The sequence below is a fragment of the Salmo salar genome, chromosome 14, assembly GCF_965601325.2.
Source record: "Salmo salar chromosome 14, fSalSal1, whole genome shotgun sequence".
NCBI classification, from domain to species: domain Eukaryota; kingdom Metazoa; phylum Chordata; class Actinopteri; order Salmoniformes; family Salmonidae; genus Salmo; species Salmo salar.
The window spans coordinates 64,140,884-64,162,779 of NC_138304.1; the positions used below are offsets into that span (position 1 = coordinate 64,140,884).

The 21,896-nt window shown below is 41.1% G+C and overlaps 1 protein-coding gene across 2 annotated transcripts; it reads left to right on the top strand.

Annotated features, from left to right (window-relative positions):
- Nucleotides 1-1,844: 1,844 nt before the first annotated feature.
- Nucleotides 1,845-21,784, top strand: LOC106570116 (26S proteasome non-ATPase regulatory subunit 4). 2 transcript variants are annotated; one of them, XM_014142145.1, is made up of 10 exons: nucleotides 1,845-1,914; nucleotides 9,597-9,737; nucleotides 9,969-10,083; nucleotides 10,227-10,313; nucleotides 10,586-10,654; nucleotides 19,597-19,812; nucleotides 19,971-20,082; nucleotides 20,381-20,515; nucleotides 20,803-20,855; nucleotides 21,154-21,784. In XM_014142145.1, exons 1-10 carry the CDS (start codon nucleotides 1,889-1,891, stop codon nucleotides 21,325-21,327), a joined length of 1,128 nt encoding a protein of 375 aa, XP_013997620.1. In that variant the 5' UTR covers nucleotides 1,845-1,888; the 3' UTR covers nucleotides 21,328-21,784. The 2 variants fall into 2 exon arrangements, with proteins under 2 accessions (XP_013997620.1, XP_013997621.1); XM_014142146.1 differs by having other exon boundaries at nucleotides 19,971-20,067.
- The last annotated feature ends 112 nt before the right edge of the window (nucleotides 21,785-21,896 follow it).

Sequence of the window (21,896 nt, forward strand, 5' to 3'; positions counted from 1 at the left end):
CTCGAGCAAAGATGATATTGACTGGGAGAGAAGTGAGGTGGGGGAGACTAAGTGACTAAATTTTTGGTGACAATCAGCTTTGTAATCAGCAATATTTTTGCGTTATGGTTTGTAAGTGTAACAGTGTAATTACATTTTAAATTCCTGCATAAAATGGGTATTATGCCAACTCCTGGTAGATTAGTGTGTTTACATTGTCTAATACACTCAGTGATAAAATTATGGGATTCTGGGTAATCCACAGCAGATTTATGCAGAATTGCTATGGTTGAGTTGAAAATTGAATGGTCCCGGGAGAGAAATTTGTAAAATCCACCTTTTACATTGTACATTAGAAATGTATGTTATTAGTAACTACTGTTGTTGTTTTGGCTTCAAATAAACCACTCTGTTATTTGCCGAATCTCAGTTTTCCTTGTGGGTTTTATGCTAGCTAAAATTCCCTCTTTGAAATTGGTAGCTAACTCGAAAATGCATCTTCTTTAGGAGTGCTATTTATATCCCATCGACTAATGATCATTCATCCATACTGTGTGTCCCATCATTGCAGGTCATTTATGACAAATGTATATGTTTTATAAACTCATAAGCACCAGCCAGCGTATTAGCCTGGTTTTGTTAGTTGAGGCAAATATGTATCACATTCTAGGTGTATTATATTTCTTTGCCACAAGTGTGACATTGAGTAATTTCAAGTTATTTTTTTATATATTTTGAATAGTAAAATGGATGATGCTGTAAATATGAGATTACACATGGAAACAATGTATTTATTTTTATTATAGGAATTATTAGAAATGGTTAAATCCACTATATGATCACGATGACCTTGATAGACATTTTGATCGTTTTTTTGTTAGTATATTATACAGCAGATTTATGGAGAATTGCTGGGGGAGTGCTATTATTATCCTGTCGACTAATGATCGTTCATCCATACTGTGTGTGTCCCATCATTACAGCTTTGGAAATAAATATACTATCCATCCATTGCTCCATCCTGTGTTGACTCACTGACTTGAGGGACGGGACCAGGAAGGTTACATAAGCTAAATATATTTTTATTTGTTTAACACTTTTTTGGTTACTACATGATTCCATGTGTCATTTCATAGTTTTGATGTATTCAATATTATTCTACAATGTAGAAAGAATAACCCTTGAATTAGTAGGTGTGTCCAAACTTTTGACTGGTACTGTATATTGGAATCACAGAAATGCCTTTTCATATGCTGTCAATTGCAAATTTGTATTTCTGTTCTTGGAGAACTGGCATGTTTTCATACTGTATTGCTCCCTGAATTCATTAAAGAGAAATAATGCAATCATTCTGTCTTGAAAGAACCCTAACCCTAAAAAAAATGTTTGCATAATTTACATGATGTGCTGTTTATATTATTTACAATTGTATTATGAATATGCTTGGAGGAATGATTACACATTTGGGTATCAGAAAAAAAAGCAAGTGTCTTTGATATGAGGTGCCATAGATGGGTTGGTTGTTTCGTAACAAAACCGACGTGTGCGCAACTTTGGGGCAAAACAGACTTGGCTTAGATTATTGACAACATGTAAACTATATTACAGTTGTTGGTTATGTAGCTAGTTCATTTTAGCCATATGAGCATTGACATGAAATCAGTCAAAACAAGACATGGTATCAAGAACAAGAATGAAACTAACTGAAACGAATCACTTATTCACGCATGGCAGTTTCTTGTCATTGTTGGTAGCTATTTGGCCATCCAGAATCAAAACATCTCGCTAACTCATTTTAGCTGCACATTGTCAGCTAAAACATCTATTAGCCAATCACATGTCTCGTTTCTTCTCTCCAATAGACAGTGACGTTCTTACATTGTCAGAGAGCGACCAGAAAGTTTTCAAAATGGGACTCGAAAGTACTATGGTGTGGTAAGAATAACACACATCTTGTTTGATTTATATCTGTTTCATTAAGGATTTCTTTATAGGTTACAATGAAGGGAAGGAAACGCCGACGCAATTGTATACTTCTTGGGGTAAAATTGTTTATGCTAGCTAAACCAGTGAAATAGGGGGATTACTAATACTGACTGGCTGAGTCATTAGCTAGCTAGCTAACGTTATCGGTGTCAGGGAACATCAAGGGGCAAAATTCGTCAACGCTTTTCATTATCATATACGTTACTTGTCACTTTGAACAAATGCATAACAAACCAATGGCACCCGTTTGCCTACTAGCATATAATGTTATAAACTAGCTTTGCCTGCCATTTAGCTAAACGTTAGCTTAGCTTGTATGCTAATCACAAGAGGTTGTCTAACGTTAATTGCTAGTTAGCTGGCTAGACAGACATTAACTGTAGCTAACAGTTTGTCTTCGATTGCAATTTATTCAGCCTAGTTGTTGTTCATGTTTCCGGGTGTATCAATTGGCTTCTTTACATATGTAATATTCCTGGGTACTCTAGCTACTTGTCTGGAGTCCCCTAGCCCTGTGAGTATTTATTAATGAGGCCAGTGTAACCGATGTGAAATGGCTAGTTAGTTAGCGGTGGTGCGCGCTAATAGCGTTTCAATCAGTGACGTCACTCGCTCTGAGACTTGAAGTAGGGTTTCCCCTTGCGTTGCAAAGGCCGCGGCTTTTGTGGCGCGATGGGTAACGATGCTTCGTGGGTGACTGTCGATGTGTGCAAGGGTCCCTGGTTCGAGCCCGGGTTGGGACGGAACCTACACTGTTACGCCAGCCTTCTAAAGGGGGGCGGGCGTTGCCCATTCCTATGCTACATGTTCCGGGTTGGGACGATTTTTAAACCAGTTTATTTTGAATGTTTCAACTGTCTTCCAAACTATTCTAGTCTTCAGAGTCCAGATAGGCATAAGAATGGCATATGTTGATTTTTATCTAGCTGTTTACAATATCTTTCATTAGCTAACCTTTTACATTTTGCAGTGTCACTATTCTGAAAGCAGGTGTTTATAGAGCTGTGCAATATGGACAAAAATCCATGCCGCTATACATTGCCTGAATTGATGTGATGATGATAAATGGAACGATAAGTCTAAAACATTAATGTGCAGTATTATACGCCATTTCAAAGATAAGATTCTCATTAATCCAATCACAATGTCCGATTTCAAAAAGGCTTTACAGCGAAAGCACACCAAACGATTATGTTAGGTCAGCACCTAGTCACAAAAAAACATACAGCCATTTTCCAGCCAAAGAGAGAAGTCACAAAAAGCAGAAATAAAGAAAATTAATCACTAACCTTTGATCTTCATCAGATGGCACTCATAGGACTTCATGTTACACAATACATGTATGTTTTGTTCTAGAGGTCGACCGATTAATCGGAATGGCCGATTAATTAGGGCCGATTTCAAGTTTTCATAACAATCGGTAATCGGTATTTTTGGCTGCCGATTTTAATAAAAAAAATTTTTTTTTAAGTACACCTTTATTTAACCTGTTGGGGCTAGGGGGCAGTATTTTCACGGCTGGATAAAAAAACGTACCCGATTTTAATCTGGTTACTAATCCTACCCAGTAACTAGAATATGCATATACTTATTATATATGGATAGAAAACACCCTAAAGTTTCTAAAACTGTTTGAATGGTGTCTGTGAGTATAACAGAACTCATTTGGCAGGCAAAACCCTGAGACATTTTCTGACAGGAAGTGGATACCTTATGTGTTGAATTACCTTTAAGCCTATGCCATTGAAACACACAGGGGTTGATTAATGTTTTGGCACTTCCTATTGCTTCCACTAGATGTCACCAGCCTTTACAAAGTGTTTTGAGTCTTTTACTGTGAGATCTGACCGAACAAGAGCCATGGAACGGTGATGGCCGATTAGACTCTGGCGCGCGAGTTCATGTTGGGTACCCTCGTTCCAATACGTTATAAAAGAGAATGCATTCGTCCACCTTGAATATTATTCATGTTCTGGTTAAAAAAGGCACTAATGATTTATGCTATACAACGTTTGACATGTTTGAACGAACGTAAATATATTTTTTCCCCTCGTTCATGACGAGAAGTCCGGCTGGCTTAGATCATGTGCTAACAACACAGAGATTTTTGGATATAAATGATGAGCTTTTTTGAACAAAACTACATTCGTTATGGACCTGGGATTACTGGAAGTGACATCTGATGAAGAGAATCAAAGGTAATGGATTATTTACATAGTATTTTCGATTTTAGATCTCTCCAACATGGCCGTTTGTCTGTATAGCAAAGCATATTTTTCTGGGCGCAGTGCTCAGATTATTGCAAAGTGTGATTTCCCAGTAAGGTTATTTTTAAATCTGGCAAGTTGATTGCGTTCAAGAGATGTAAATCTATAATTCTTTAAATGACAATATAATATTTTACCAATGTTTTCTAATTTTAATTATTTAATTTGTGGTGCTGACTTGACTGCCGGTTATTGGAGGGAAACGATTTCCTCAACATCAATGCCATAGTAAAACGCTGTTTTTGGATATAAATATGAACTTGATAGAACTAAAAATGCATGCATTGTCTAACATAATGTCCTAGGAGTGTCATCTGATGGAGATTGTAAAAGGTTAGTGCATCATTTTAGGTGGTTTTATGGTTTTGGTGACGCCTGTCTTTGAATTGACAAAACATTACACACAGCTATTGTCAATGTACTCTCCTAACATAATCTAACTTTATGCTTTCGCCGTAAAACCTTTTTGAAATCGGACAACGTGGTTAGATTAAGGAGATGTTTATCTTTCAAAGGGTGTAAGATAGTTGTATGTTTGAAAAATTTGAATTTTGACATTTATTTGGTTTCAAATTTGCCGCTCTTGAAATGCACCTGCTGTTGATAGGGTGCACCACGGGTGGCAAGATAGCGTCCCACATAGCCCCAAGAAGTTAACTAGGCAAGTCCAATTAAGAGCACATTCTTATTTTCAATTAACTGCCTTGTTCAGGGGGGATTCATTTTTGCAACCTTTGGTTACTGGTCCAATGCTCTAACCACCTGCCTTACATTGCACTCCACGAGGAGCCTGCATGGCAGGCTGACTACCTGTTACGCGAGGGCAGCAAGAAGCCAAGGTAAGTTGCTAGCTAGCATTAAACTTATCTTCTAAAAAACTATCAATCTTAAAATAATCACTAGTTAACTACACATGGTTGATGATATTACTAGTTTATCTAAGGTGTCCTGCGTTGCATATAATCCATGCGGTGCCTGTTAATTTCTCATTGAATCACAGCCTACTTCGACAAACGGGTGTTGATTTAACAAGCGCATTTGTGAAAAAAGCACTGTCGTTGCACCAATGTACCTAACCATAAACATCAATGCCTTTCTTTAAAATCAATACACAAGTATATATTTTTAAACCTGCATATTTAGTTAATATTGCCTGCTAACATGAAATTGTGTCACATCTCTAGCGTTCATTGCACGCAGAGTCAGGGTATATGCAAATGTTTGGGCCGCCTGGCTCGTTGCGAACTAATTTGCCAGAATTTTACGTAATTATGACATAACATTGAAGGTTGTGCAATGTAACAGGAATATTTAGACTTAGGGATGACACCCGTTAGATAAAATACGGAACGGTTCCGTATTTCACTGAAAGAAAAAACTTTTGTTTTCGAGATGATAGTTTGCGGATTCGACCATATTAATGACCTAAGGCTCGTATTTCTGTGTGTTTATTATATTATAATTAAGTCTATGATTTGATAGAGCAGTCTGACTGAGCGGTGGTAGGCACCAGCAGGCTTGTAAGCATTCATTCAAACAGCACTTTCGTGCGTTTTGCCAGCAGCCCTTCGCTGTGCTTCAAGCATTGCGCTGTTTATGACTTCAAGCCGGGTGGGTATAATTTGTGGAAAGTTGCAACAGGAATCTATTCCAAAAACTTCGTAAATAACAAGGTTACCAAAAAACAACGCATACAAAGTTGTATAGCGGCAGAATAAGATACTGGGTAGGGAGTGGTCTATTTCATTGCGTTTTTCACTCATCACGTTTATTCCGAAAAATGTCTGTCCTCACTCTGGTTGCCTATGGACAAACATTAAGAATAAGCTACGTGGTGAGTTGATGCCTATTCGGCAGCTAGTTAGCTAGGTTTGTATGCGTTGCTACTTTGTATGCGTTGTTGGTTGGCAACCTTTTACTTTACGTTTTTTTGGAACAGATTCCTGTTGGAACGTTCCACACATTATACCCACCCCTTCAAGCCTATCAACTCCCAAGATTAGGCTGGTGTAACCGATGTGAAATGGCTAGCTAGTTAGCGGGGTGCGCGCTAATAGCGTTTCAAACGTCACTCGCTCTGAGACTTGGAGTGGTTGTTCCCCTTGCTCTGCATGGGTAACGCTGCTTCGAGGGTGGCTGTTGTCGATGTGTTCCTGGTTCGAGCCATGGTAGGAGCGAGGAGAGGGACGGAAGCTGTACTGTTACACTGGCAATACTAAAGTTCCTATAAGAACATCCAATAGTCAAAGGTATATGAAATACAAATCGTATAGAGAGAAATAGTCCTATAATAACTACAACCTAAAACTTCTTACCTGGGAATATTGAAGACTCATGTTAAAAGGAACCACCAGCTTTCATATGTTCCCATGTTCTGAGCAAGGCACTTAAACGTTAGCTTTCTTACATGGCACATATTGCACTTTTACTTTCTTCTCCAACACTTTGTTTTGCATTATTTAAACCAAATTGAACATGTTACATTATTTATTTGGGGCTAAATAGATTTTATTGATGTATTATATGAAGTTAAAATAAGTGTTAATTCAGTATTGTTGTAATTGTCATTATTACAAATAAATAAATAAATCGGCCGATTAATCGGTATCATTTTTTTTTGGGTCCTCCAATAATCAGTATCGGTATCGGCGTTGAAAAATCATAATCGGCCGACCTCTATTTTGTTCGATAAAGTTCATATTTATATCCAAAAATCTCAGTTTACATTGCGTTATGTTCAGTAATGTTTTGCCTCCAAAACCACTGGTGACTTTGCAGAGAGCCACATCAATTTACAGAAATACTTATCATAAACTTTGACAAAATATACACGTGTTATGCACAGAATTAAAGATACACTTCTCCTTAATGCAACCGCTGTGTCAGATTTAAACAAATTCTTATGGCGAAAGCAAACTTTGCAGTAATCTGAGTACAGGGCTCAGATATCAAAACAAGCCATACAGATACCCGCCACTTTGGAGTCAACAGAAGACACAAATAACATTATAAATATTCACTTACCTTCATCAGAATGCACTCCCAGGCATCCCAGTTCCACAATAAATGTTTGTTTTGTTTGATAAAGTCCATCCTGTCATGACGTTGGCCTCTTTGGGTACAGGAAGGACAGTTGACCTCCTCCCCTTCGTACCATCACCCAACCTACCTTCCCCCCAACCCAGGGTTGTAAAAAACCCTCTGAGGAGAATCTCCTACCCCATGTTTCATAGAGAGACAAAGGAAATTCTTCCAACTCATAGAATTGGAGAACCGAGCGACGTGTGTGCTGGAGAAGGTATGGAAGATTGTTGAAGAATCCAGCTACGAACTGATCCGCTCGGTACCATTTTGTGATACTCAGAAGAGACAATATAGCCATATTACCATATAACTGTTTATTTAATAGACTCAGTTTAAGACTTGCCTCATATGGGTGTATGGAATGTATTAATAAGGATAAAGCTTTTGTAAGACATTGAGATGCTATGTACTGATGTAATGTGATAGAATTGTATTTCTGTAACCAAATCTAACTCAGTCATAGGCACGCCCCAGGGACACACACAGGACCAGGCGTCATTTGACCAGCCTGTTCGATGGGCACTATAAAACACTCCCTGATTTACATTTCTCCAGACCAGGCCTACACTCTATGGCCAGAGGTTTGACCATCCAAGTACTCTACTGAAAGTGAACCATACCACGTGGTTAACTTTTAGACTATTGATACCGACAGAATAAGAACAAGTCTTTGATATAATTTACTTAGCTGCAGACTAATAATTAATATCATCGAACGCGAAGACCAACGAAACAACCATTCTATGACGACATTAATGAATGTCGCTCTGAAAGATCCATTCTAACCGAGAGAGAGAGAGAGAGAGAGAGAGAGAGAACGCGGACAAAACTCTCCAACAGAACCGAACTCTCCAACAAAGAACGACGACACACTGAACGTAAATACATATTGATTGCAATTGTTCCCGAATGAGTGAGCCTTCAATTGTAATATTAATGAACTCTGTGTAAACTTCTCAGCTGACCATTTATGACCCATTGTTCAACAGGCCGACCAGCCTGTTTAGCCCACAAGGGCACATTCCGATACCAATCCTTTGTGACAATAATTACTGTTTGTATGTTTTTCTGTTAATTACTTAGTGTAGTAAATAAATGATTTTAAGACAATTGATGTATGGATGATTTTAGTAAAGACTGGGTTCGTGCAGATACAACAATTTACGACGTTTTGGAATGAGACTGGACTAGAGGTAAATACACCATTTAAACTAGGAGATAATCGGCCTATACTATAATAGAATATAATATTATAGTATAGGAAAGTTATATTAGGAAAATTATAGCTTTGTAATCTGAATATTCTCCTTGGTGCCCCGACCTCCTAGTTAATTACAATTAAACGATTAATCAGTTTAATCGCGTGATAATAATTATAGGGAGCTAATTGATAAACATATCTTCAGTTTAATGGTACCCCCAAAGACACGACAATACTTTATGTCCAAATACCTCGTTTTTGTTAGCGTGTTCCGTCGAGTAATCCAAATCCACTGTGCTCGCACAGTAGTTCAGACGAATAGTCAAAAAAGTTATATTAGAGTTCGTAGAAACATGTCAAACGATGTATAGAATCAATCTTTAGGATGTTTTTATCATAAATCTTCCATAATATTCCAACCGGACGATTCCTTTGTCTTCAGAAAAGAAAAGGAACACAGCTAACTCTCACGGGAGTGCGTGCCACTGAGCTCATGTCATTTTCTCAGTCATCTGACTCCAGGACCTCTTATTCTCTCCCCATTCACAGTAGAAGCATGAAACAATGTTCTAAAGACTGTTGACATCTAGTGGAAGCCTTAGGAAGTGCAAAATGACCCCACAGACACTGTATACTGGATAGGGAATCACTTGAAAAACTACAAACCTCAGATTTCCACACTTCCTGGTTGGATTTTTTTCTCAGGTTTTTGCCTGCCATATGAGTTCTGTTATACTCACAGACATCATTCAAACAGTTTTAGAAACTTCAGAGTGTTTTCTATCCAAATCTACTAATACTATGCAAATATTTGACTCTGGGCCCCGAGTAGTAGCCATCAATTGGCCCATTAACGATCACCCATATTAGTACACTTGTTTAATTTCAAACTTCACATTTCTCTAGTATAGGCTACTTATCATAATGAACGTTGTCAGCAAAAGGCCTGCAATAAATGATTTGTATGATCGGTGTCGATAAGTTTCAGTTTATCGTCCCAGCTCTGCTTAGCAGCATTAACCATTCTGATAATCCTATTGTTCTCCAGTCCGACTCATTTATGTCCCTCTCATCTCCAGTGTGGACAATAGTGAGTATATGCGCAATGGAGACTTCCTGCCCACTAGACTACAAGCCCAGCAAGATGCCGTCAACATCGTCTGTCACTCCAAAACTCGGGCAAACCCCGAGAACAATGTCGGCCTAATCTCGATGGCTAAGTAAGCTTGTGTTTTTTTGTGTGTTCAAAATGTGAGTTGTCTGACTGAGAACTAGGAGAACAAACAACTATTCTGAAACTAGTGTTTCATATGAACATGTGAGTCTGAGACAAAATAAAATGGAGGCCTCTGATATCAAATAGTGGTGTTTAGGTGGAAAACTGATGCCTTGACTGACAGACATTCCCAGTTTTAATGCTGTTTGGTTGGATTTTTTATGTTTGACTGCAGTAACTGTGAGGTCTTGACCACACTGACCCCAGACACTGGCCGCATTCTGTCCAAACTGCACGCTATCCAGCCCAAAGGCAAGATCTGCTTCTGCACTGGCATCCGGGTGGCCCATGTGAGTGTCATTGCCTCTGCAGAAAATGTCATATAAGCCAAATAATTATTTTACACTGAGTTACAAAGGTTACAATTGAGCAGGCTAGTGTTGTGTGTGTGTGTGTGTTCATGCATAATGTGTTTTTCTCCGTGTCTATGTAGCTGGCCCTAAAGCACAGACAGGGGAAGAACCACAAGATGAGAATAATTGCCTTTGTGGGCAGCCCTGTGGAAGACAGTGACAAGGATGTGAGTTTGCCACCTACCAGTGTCTTATCTAAACATATATTTCTCTTACTTTGATATAGCAACTAGCCTAACAGAGTATTATGTAATTTTTCTCACAATGGTACTATTCTCTGGCACATACAATTTTTGTATAAAATGAATGTACATTATAGCTGGTTCCACAGAAGGTGTGTTTTCAACAATAGACATGCAGCTTGTCACCATGTTTACTGGTCTTTCTCTCCCCCTCTGCTTCTATTGCTTCCGTTCCTCCCAATCTATGGCCCCCACAGCTTGTTAAAATGGCCAAGCGCTTAAAGAAAGAGAAGGTCAATGTGGATATTATTAATTTTGGGGAAGAGGTAAGAATTGTTTCCTTGTGCCAGTATTTTTAATTAGCCCTGTTATTTTTTTATGTATACAGTTGAAGTCGGAAGTTTACATACACTTAGGTTGGAGTCATTAAAACTAGTTTTTCAACCTCTCCACAAATTTCTTGTTTACAAACTATAGTTTTGGCAAGTCAGTTAGGATATCAACTTTGTGCATGACACAAGTAATTTTTCCAACAATTGTTTACAGACAGATTATTTCACTTATATTGTGTATTACTGTATTACAATTCCGGTGGGTCAGAAGTTTACATACGCTAAGTTGACTGTGCCTTTAAATAGCTTGGAAACTTCCAGAAAATGATGTCATGGATTTAGAAGCTTCTGATAGGCTAATTGACATAATTTGAGTCAATTGGAGGTGTACCTGTGGATGTATTTCAAGTCCTACCTTCAAACTCAGTGCCTCTTTGCTTGACATCATGGGAAAATCAAAAGAAATCAGCCAAGACCTCAGAACAAAATTGTAGACCTCCACAAGTCTGGTTCATCCTTGGGAGCAATTTCCAAGCGCCTGAAGGTACCACATTCATCTGTACAAACAATAGTACACAAGTATAAATACCATGGGACCACGCAGCCATCATACCGCTCAGGAAGGAGATGCGATGAAGAGATGAATGTACTTTGGTGCGAAAAGTGCAAATCAATCCCAGAACAACAGCAAAGGACCTTGTGAAGATGCTGGAGGAAACACGTACAAAAGTATCTATATCCACAGTAAAACGAGTCCTATGTCGACATAACCTGAAAGGCCGCTCAGCAAGGAAGAAGCCACTGCTCCAAAACCGCCATAAAATAGCCAAACTATGGTTTGCAACTGCACATGGGGACAAAGATCGTACTTTTTGGAGAAATGTCCTCTGGTCTGATGAAACAAAAATAGAACTGTTTGGCCATAATGACCATTGTTATGTTTGGAGGAAAAAGGGGGAGGCTTGCAAGCCAAAGAACACCATCCCAACTGTGAAGCACAGGGGTGGGAGCATCATGTTGTGGGGGTGCTTTGCTGCAGGAGGGACTGGTGCACTTCACAAAATAGATGGCATTATTAGGAAGGAAAATGATGTGGATATATTGAAGCAACATCTCAAGACATCAGTCAGGAAGTTAAAGCTTGGTCGCAAATGGGTCTTCCAAATGGATAATGACCCCAAGCATACTTCCAAAGTTGTGTCAAAATGGCTTAAGGACAAGTCAAGGTATTGGAGTGGCCAATCCTATAGAAAAGTTGTGGGCAGAACTGAAAATGTGTGTGTGAGCAAGGAGGCCTACAAACCTGACTAAGTTACACCAACTCTGTCAGGAGGAATGAGCCAACATTCACCCAACTTATTGTGTGAAGCTTGTGGAAGGCTACCCGAAACGCTTGACCCAAGTTAAACAATTTAAAGGCAATGCTACCAAATACTTATTGAGTGTATGTACACTTCTGACCCACTAGGAATGTGATGAAAGAAATAAAAGCTGAAATAAATCCTTCTCTCTACTATTATTCTGACATTTCACATTCTTAAAATAAAGTGGTGATCCTAACTGACCTAAGACAGGGAATTTTTACTAGGATTAAACGTCAGGAATTGTGAAACTGAGTTTAAATGTATTTGACTAAGGTGTTTGTAAACCTCCGACTTCAACTGTACGTACATACATACAGTGAGCACCATAATTCATTGGACAGTGACAACTTTTTTGTTATTTTGATTCTGTACTCTAGCACTTCGAGTTTGAAAGGATACAATGAGGGTGAGTGCAGACTGTCAGCTTTAATTTTAGGGTATTTTCATACATATCGGATGAACCGTTTAGAAATGATAGCACCTTTTGTACATGGTCCCCCCATTTTAAGGTACTACAAGTATTTGTTGAATTGGCTTCACAGATGTGTGTTGTTAGGCAGGTAGGAGAGCTGTTGATGAATGTATTGATTCTAGACTGCTATTGCCTTTGGAGGTTGTTGTTGGGGTGTGACAACACGAGGAAGACAGCAGTGTCGATGCAAATGAAGCTGGCCGTCATAAGGCTCAGAAATTAAAATCAATCAGGAACATTGCAAAAACCCTGAGCATGTCCATGTCAACAGTTTGGTTCATCATTAACAAGAAAAAAACAACCGGTGAACTCAATTATGTCAAAAGACCCGGTAGACTGAGGAAGACCACTGTAGTGGGTAGAGGGTACACTACAAGATGCAAACCACTGATAAGCCTGAAGAACAGAAAGGAGAGATTACAGTTTGCTAAAAAGCACCTAAAAGAACCACAAGAGTTCTGGGAAAAAAGTATTGTGGACAGATGAGACAAAGCATACCACCTCATCCATGAAACATGGTGGAGGGGGTGTTATGTCTTGGGCCTGTATGGCTGCCAGTGGAACAGGCTCACTTGTCTTCATCGATGATGTGACTGCAGACAGAAGTAGAACAATGAATTCTGAAGTCTACAGAAATATTTTATCTGCTCAGATAAAACCAAATCCCTCCAAACTCATTGGACGGCACTTCATCATGCAACAAGACAATGACCCTAAACATACTGCTAGAGCAAAGAAGGGGTTTTTGATGGCCAAAAAGTGGAAAATCCTTGACTGGCCGTGTCAATCACCGGATTTGAATCCAATTGAACATGCATTTTACATGCTGAAGAGGAGACTGAAGACAATAAGTCCCCAAAAAAAGCAGGAACTGAAGATGGCTGCAGTACAGGCCTGGAGGAGCATCACCAGGGAAGATACCCAGCGTCTGGTGATGTCGATGCTTGAAGTCTGCGATGCAGTCATTGCATGCAAAGGATATGTGACCAAATATTAACAATGATTACTTTATTCTACATTATGTTAAACTGTCCAGTGTTTTTTGATGCCCGAAAATGGGGGGGGACTATGTACAAAAGCTTCTATAATTTCTAAACGGTTCATCCAATATGTATGAAAATACCCTCAAAGCTGACAGTCTGCACTTCACCCTCATTGTCATTGTATCATTTCAAACTCAAAGTGCTAGAGTACAGAACCAAAATAACCCCAAAATTGTCACTGTCCAATGAATTATGGCGCTCACTGTACATACATACATACATACATACATACATACATACATACATACATACATACATACACCAGTCAAAAGTTTGGACACACCTAGGGTTTTTTATTTTTACTATTTTCTACATTGTAGAATAATAGAGAAGACAGCAAATGAAATATCACATGGAATCATGTGGTAACCAAATAGTGTTCTATTTTATATTGAGATTCTTCAAAGTATCCACCCTTTGCCTTGATGACAGCTTTGTACACTCTTGGCATTTTCTCAACCAGCTTCATGAGGTAGTCACCTGGAATGCATTTCAATTAACAGGTGTGCCTTGTTAAAAGATTTTTGTGGATTTTATTTCCTTATTGTGTTTGAGCCAATCATTTGTGTTGTGACAAGGTAGGGGTAGTATACAGAACACAGCCCTCTTTGGTAAAATACTATGTCCATATTATGGCAAGAACAGCTCAAATAAGCAAAGAGAAACGACAGTCCATCATTACTTTAAGACATGAAGGTCAGTCAATCCGGAAATTGTCAAGAACTTTGAAAGTTACTTCAAGTGCAGTCGCAAAACCCATCAAGCGCTATGATAAATTGGCTCTCATGAGGACAGCCACAGGAAAGGAAAACCCAGAGTTACCTCTACTGCAGGGGGTGAAGGGCAGGGGTGTATGTTTCATTATTAACTACTCTGATGTGATTGTGATAACATACAGGAACTCAAGTCCTTTTGTTCACCCGACCTAGAATATGTCGCAATGAAATGCCGACCGTATTACCTCCCAAGAAAATTATCTTCGGTTATAGTCACAGCCGTGTATATTCACCCTTAAGCCGATACCACGACGGCCTTCAAAGAACTTCACTGGACTTTATGCAAACTGAAAGTCACATCCTGAGGCCGCGTTTATTGTAGCTGGGGATTTTAGCAAAGAAAATTTGAGGAAAATGCTACCGAAGTTCTATCAACATATTGACTGTAGTACTCGCACTGCTAAAACACTTGACCACTGCTACTCCAACTTCCGGGATGCCTATAAGGCCCTCCCTTCGTCAAATCTGATCACGACTCCATTTTGCTTCTGCCTTCCTATTGGCAGAAACTCAAACAGGAATTACCCGTGCTAAGGACTATTCAATGCTGGTCGGACCAATCGGAATCCACGCTTCAATATTGTTTTGATCAAGCAGACTGGGATATGTTCTGGGTAGCCTCCGAGAATAACATTGACTAATACACTGTTACGGTAACCTAGTTTATCAGGAAGTGTATAGGAGATGTTGTACCCACGGACTATTAAAACCTACACTAACCAGAAAGTCGCACAACTGAAAGCGCGAACCACCGCATTTAAAGTGACTGGTAATATGGTGTAGTTATAACTACACAAACAGTGTAGTTATTCCCTCCGTAAGGCAATCAAACAGGCAAAACATCAGTATAAAGACAAAGTGGAGTCGCAATTCAACGGCTCAGACACGAGACGTATGTGACAGGGTCTAAAGACAATCACGGACTACAAAGGGAAAACCAGCCACATCGCGGACACTGTCTTGCATCCGGACAAGCTAAACACCTTCACCCACTTTGAGGATAACACAGTGCCACCGACGCAGCCTTCTACCAAGGACTGTGGGTTCAAATTCTCAGTGGCCGACGTGAGTAAGTAATTTAAGCGAGTCAACCCTCGCAAGGCTGCTGGCCCAGATTTGCATCCCTAGCCACGTCCTCTGAGCATGCGCAGACCAGCTGGCTGGAGTGTCCACCATTGTTCCTGTACCCAAGAAGGCAAAGGTAACTGAACTAAATTACTATTGCCCCGTAGCACTCACTTCTGTCATCATGAAGTGCTTTGAGAGACTAGTCAAGGATCATATCACCTCTACCTTACCTGACACCCTAGACCCACTTCAATTTGCTTACCTCCCCAAAAGATCTACAGACGATGATATCTCACTGCACACCGCCCTGTCCCATCTGGACAAGAGGAATACCTATGTAAAAATGCTGTTCATTGACTTTAGCTCAGCATTCAACACCGTAGTACCTTCCAAGCGTATCATGACGCTTGAGGGCCCTGGCTCTGAACTCTGCCCTGTGCAACTTCCTGACAGGCCGCCCCCAGGTGGTAAAGGTAGAAAACAACACCTCCGCTTTGCTGATCCTCAACACTGGGGCCCCACAAGGCTGTGTGCTCAGCCCTCTCTTGTACTCCCTGTTCACCCATGACTGCGTGGCCACGCACGCCTCCAACTCAGTCATCAAGTTTGCAGACGACACAACAGTAGTAGGCTTGATTTCCAACAATGACAGGACAGCCTACAGGAAGGAAGTGAGGGCCCTGGGAGTGTGGTGCCAGGAAAATAACCTCTCACTCAACGTCAACAAAACACAGGAGCTGATCATGGACTTCAGGAAAATCAGAGGGAGCACCCCCATATCCAGATCAACGGGACCGCAGTGGATAAGGTGGAAAGCTTCAAGTTCTTCGGCATATCCATCACCGACAAACTAAAATGGTCCACCCACACAGACAGTGTGGTGAAGAAGGCGCAACAGTGCCTCAGGAGGCTGAAGAAATTTGGCTTGGCACCTAAAACCCTCAAACTTTTAAAGATGCACAATTGAGAGCATCCTGTCGGACTGTATCACCTCCTGGTATGGAAACTGTTCCGCCCACAACCGCAGGGCTCTCCAGAGGGTGGTGCAATCTGCACAACGCATCACCCGGGGCAAACTACCTTCCCTCCAGGACACCTACAGCACCCGATGTCACAGGAAGGCCAAAAAGATCATCAAAGACAACCACCACCCGTGCCACTGCTTGTTCACCCCGCTATCATCCAGAAGGCAAAGTCAGTACAGGTGCATCAAAGCTGGGACCGAGAGACTGAAAAACAGCTTCTATCTCAAGGCCATCAGACTGTTAAATAGCCATCACTAGCACATTATACATAGACTTGAAATCACTGGCCACTTTAATAGTAGAACACTAGTCACTTTAATAATGTTCACATATTTTGTATTACTCATCTCATATGTATATACTGTATTCTATTCTGCTGTATCTTAGTCTATGCCGCTCTGACATTGCTTGTCCAAGTATTTATACATTCTTAATTCCTTTGCTTTAGATTTGTGTGTATTGTTAGATATTACTTGTTAGATATTACTGTACTGTTGGAGCTAGAAACACAAGCATTTCACTACATCCGCAGTAACATCGGCTGGACACGTATGTTGCCAATAAAATGTGATTTGATTTGCAGAGGATAAGTTCATTAGAGTTAACAGCCTCAGAAATTGCAGCCCAAATAAATGCTTCACAGAGTTCAAGTAACCGACACATCTCAACATCAACTGTTCAGAGGGGACTGCATGAATCATGCCTTCATGGTCGAATTGCTGCAAAGAAACCACTACTAAAGGACACCAATCAGAAGAAGAGACTTGCTTGGTCCAAGAAACAGGAACAATGGACGTTAGACTGATGTTAATCTGACCTTTTGGTCCAATGAGTACAAATTTGAGATTTTTGGTTCCAACCGCCGTCTGATTGTGAGACGCAGAGTAGGTGAACAGATGATCTCTGCGTGTGTGGTTCTCATTGTGAAGCATGGAGGAGGAGGAGGTGTGGGGGTGCTTTTCTGGTGACACTGTCGTTCACTTATTTAGAATTCAAGGCACACGTAACCAGCATGGCTACCACAGCATTCTGCAGCGGTACGCCATCCCATTTGGTTATGGTTTGTGTTTAGTGGGACTATCATTTGTTTTTCAACAGGACAATGACCCACACACCTCCAGGCTGTGTAAGGGCTATTTGACCAGTAAGGAGAATGATGGAGTGATGCATCAGATGACCTGGCCTCCACAATCACCCAACCTCAACCCAATTGAGATGGTTTGGGATGAGTTGGACCGCAGAGTGATGGAAAAGCAGCCAATAAGTGCTCAACATATGTGGGAACTCCTTCGACTGTTGGAAAAGCATTCCAGGTGAAGCTGGTTGAGAGAATGCCAAGAGTGCAAAGCTATCAAGGCAAAGGATGCTACTACATGATTCCATATGTGTTATATCATAGTTTCGATGTCTCAACTATTATTCTACAATGTAGAAAATAGTCAACATAAAGAAAAACCCTGGAATGAGTTGGTGTGTCCAAACTTTTGACTGGTACTGTTTATATATACAGAAAGTATTCAGACCCCCTTACTTTTTCCACATTTTGTTAGGTTACAGCCTTATTTTAAAAAGGTTTTATTTTTTTCACTCAAACTACACACAATACCCCGTAATGATAAAGCAAAAACAGGTTTTTAGATGTTTTTGCTCATTTTTTTTACTCAGTACTTTGTTGAAGCACCTTAAGCAACGATTACAGCCTCGAATCTTCTTGGGTGTGACGCTACAAGCTTGGCACACCAGATCCTCTCAAGCTCTGTCAGGTTGGATGGGGAGCGTTGCTGCACAGCTATTTTCAGGTCTATCCACAGATGTTTGATCGGGGTCTAGGCTCTTGCTGGGCCACTCAAGGCCATTCAGAGACTTGCCCCGAAGCCACTCCTGCGTTATCTTGGCTGTGTGCTTAGTGTCGTTGTCCTGTTTGAAGGTGAATCTTTTCCCCATTCTGAGGTCCTGAGCGCTCTGAAGCAGGTTTTCATCAAGGGTTTCTCTGTACTCTGTACTTGCTCTGTTCATCTTTGCCTCGATCCTGACTGGTCTCCCAGTCTCTGCCGCTGAAAAAACATCCCCACAGCACGATGCTGCCACCACAATGTTTCACTGTAGGGATTTTGCCAGGTTTCCTCAGATGTGACACTTGGCATTCAGGCCAAAGAGTTCAATGTTGGTTTCATCAGATCAGAAAATGTTTCTCATGGTCTGAGTGTCCTTTTAGGTTCCTTTTGTGAAACTCCAAGCAGGAGGTCGTGCCTTTTTACTGAGGAGTGGCGTCTGTCTGGCCATTCAACTGTGAAGGCCTTATTGGTGGAGGGCTGTAGAGATGGTTGTCCTTCTGGAAGGTTCTCCCATCTCCACAGAGGAAGTCTGGAGCTCTGTCAGAATGACCATTGGGTTCTTGGTCACCTCCCTGCCCAAGACCCTTCTCCCCCGATTGCACAATTTGGCCGGGCAGCCAGCTCTAGGATGAGTCTTGGTGGTTCCAAACTTCTTCCATTTAAGAATGATGGAGGCAACTCTGTTCTTGGGGACCTTCAATGTTGCAGAATTTTTTTTGATACCCTTCCCCAGATCTGTGCCTTGCCACAATCCTTTTTCGGAGCTCTACGGACAATTCCCTTGACCTCATTGCTTGGTTTTTTGCTCTGACATGCAGTCAACCTTGGGACCTTATATAGACAGGTGTGTGCCTTTCCAAATCATGTCCAATCAATTGAATTTACCACAGGTGGACTCCCAAGTTGTGGAAACATCTCAAGGATGATCAATGGAAACAGGATGCACCTGAGCTCAATTTCAAGTCTCCTAGCAAAAGGTCTGAATACTTAGGTAACTAAGGTATGTTTTTAATTTTTTTTTAATATTAGCAAAAATGTGTAAAAATCTGTTTTTGCTTTGTCATTATGGGGGGGGGGGGTGGATTGAGAGGGGGCCATTTAATACATTTTAGAATAAGGCAGTAACCTAACAAAATGTGGGAAAGGTCAAGGGATCTGAATACTTTCTGGGGGGGGGGGGTGTGATTAACACAATTCCTTGGTTTTAACTCCTGCTTGTTTCCATTCCAAGCTAAATACATTTATTTCATACATTTTCATAGATAACACAGTATTAACTCTTGAATGGTTCATTCTCTCTCTCCCCTTCTCCCATATTCTCTATTGTGTGTCTCTTCCTCCATTGTACTCCAGGAGTTTAATACGGAGAAGCTGACTGCCTTCATCAATACTCTGAATGGGAAGGAGGGTACGGGTTCCCACCTCGTGACTGTACCCCCAGGGCCTAGCCTGGCTGACGCCCTGCTCTCCTCCCCCATCCTGGCTGGGGAAGGAGGCTCCATAATGGGCCTGGGCGCCAGCGACTTTGAGTTTGGCGTGGACCCCAGCGCCGACCCTGAGCTTGCTCTGGTAAAAATGCAATAGGATTCCTTTTAAAGTGCCATTTTTGCATTTACATTTCGGTCATTTAGCAGATGCTCTTATCCAGAGTGACCTTAATCAGTGAACCAGAGTTACCAGCATACAGTTTTTCTGGCCTTTATCTAACTGTGTGTCCCTCTACTCAGGCTCTGCGTGTGTCCATGGAGGAGCAGAGACAAAGGCAGGAGGAGGAGGCTCGCCAGGTGGCCGTTGCTTCTGCAGCCGATGTCACCACAGCAGACAGTAAAGAAAGGGAGGGTAGGGATAGATATGTGTGCATAAAAATGTTTTAGTCATTTAGCAGACGCTCTTATCCAGAGCGACTTACAGTAGTGAATGCATGCATTTAAAAAAAAAAAATGTTTGTACTGGCCCCCCCGTGGGAATCGAACCCACCATGCTGGCGTTGCAAACACCATGCTCTACCAACTGAGCCACAGTGTATCGCTTTTGTCTGCTGTATTATTTATGCATAACCATTCTAATTTCTTACGCATGTTAGGTATAAAGGAGAATAGATGTTTGTACTATAATGGTTTAATTGACTCGCTCTCAGAATCCGAGGAGGCCCTGCTAAAGATGTCGGTGTCTCAGCCAGAGACGGGTGGTGCTGCAGTGCTGCCCGACTTCAGCAATATGACAGAGGAGGAGCAGATTGCATACGCCATGCGGATGTCTCTGGCCGGAGAGGGTGCGTTATAATAACCATCCACACTCATGCTTTCAGAATAGCACCCACTGACACACACACACACACACACTTTGCGGTGTGGATGATTAAAAATGGACCCTAGGTAGGTTTTTTTTTACGTTTTAAAGCTTGGTACTTAGCAATGATCTGGACTCTAACACCGCAAACCAAAACAAAGGGACAGATGTGGCCACTTGACATTTCCAGATACATAGTTTCCATATGATATACATTTTATTTGATTTTGACTCTCCCTCCATTCCCTACCAACCCGTCCCTGTGATTAGAGTATGGAGATGCTATGGACACAGGTGCCCTCATCGACACTGAAACGGCCAAGGTAGGTAACTCGCATGATCAATGAAATCAGAAACCTCATAGTTTGTTTTTCAATACAGTCGTGTGATGTCGGTCCGCAAAAATGTCCCAGTTGCAGTTTATGAAACACGCCCTTTCTCGATTTAGTCACTGATGTTTTGTCTCATTCATGTGTAAGTTCTCCATCTCCCTTCCAATCAGAATCACCTCTATTTGCAAGTACATGTACCAGGAATTTGACCTGCTGAAATGGTGCTGACAACAAACAGAATATATAATCAGTGCCCTTATTAATGACGTGCCTTGTGGTCCTTCCTCAGGAGGAGGATGACTATGATGTGATGCAGGACCCAGAGTTCCTCCAAAGCGTCCTGCAGAACCTGCCAGGTGTCGACTCTAACAATGAGGCCATCCGAAACGCCATGGGCTCCCTGGCCTCCCAGACAGGCCCACCCAAGCCTAACCGCAAGAAAGACGAGGATAAGAAGAAATGAGGCATGGGGACAGACAAATTGACGATACACATGGGTTGTGTCAGAAATGGCACCCTTTTCCTTAAATAGTGCACTACTTTTGACATGGCTCTGGTAGGGTAGTTGACACCGACAGAATTATGCAAGGCTACAGACAGGAAGACAGTTGGACGGACACTAATGCATGATATGACGGACAGTCAACAACATTCAGAAGAAACCCACAGGCACACACAAACAGACCAGACAATAAGACCAAACCGGAATGCCACCAGGATTGTCATATCGGCATACAATCTAAAAATGGAATATCCATCTTTTCTGGTTTCTCACTGATTTACCCCATCTTAACTGACTGACTCGCAGACTGACTGGCATTATACGTTATATTTAATGACAGGTCACCAAGCTTGTAAACTAAACAATATCCTCCTTTTATTTTTGTTATTTTTCTATTGCAATAAATAAGATGGATGAAGCTTGGTGGTATGTATATCTGTCTGATTGATTGCTTGCCCAGTCCCCACTCCTCTCAACCCCTTATAGCTAGAACAGGAAAGCTTAATTAGAGAGAGGTGTGTGAACTATTG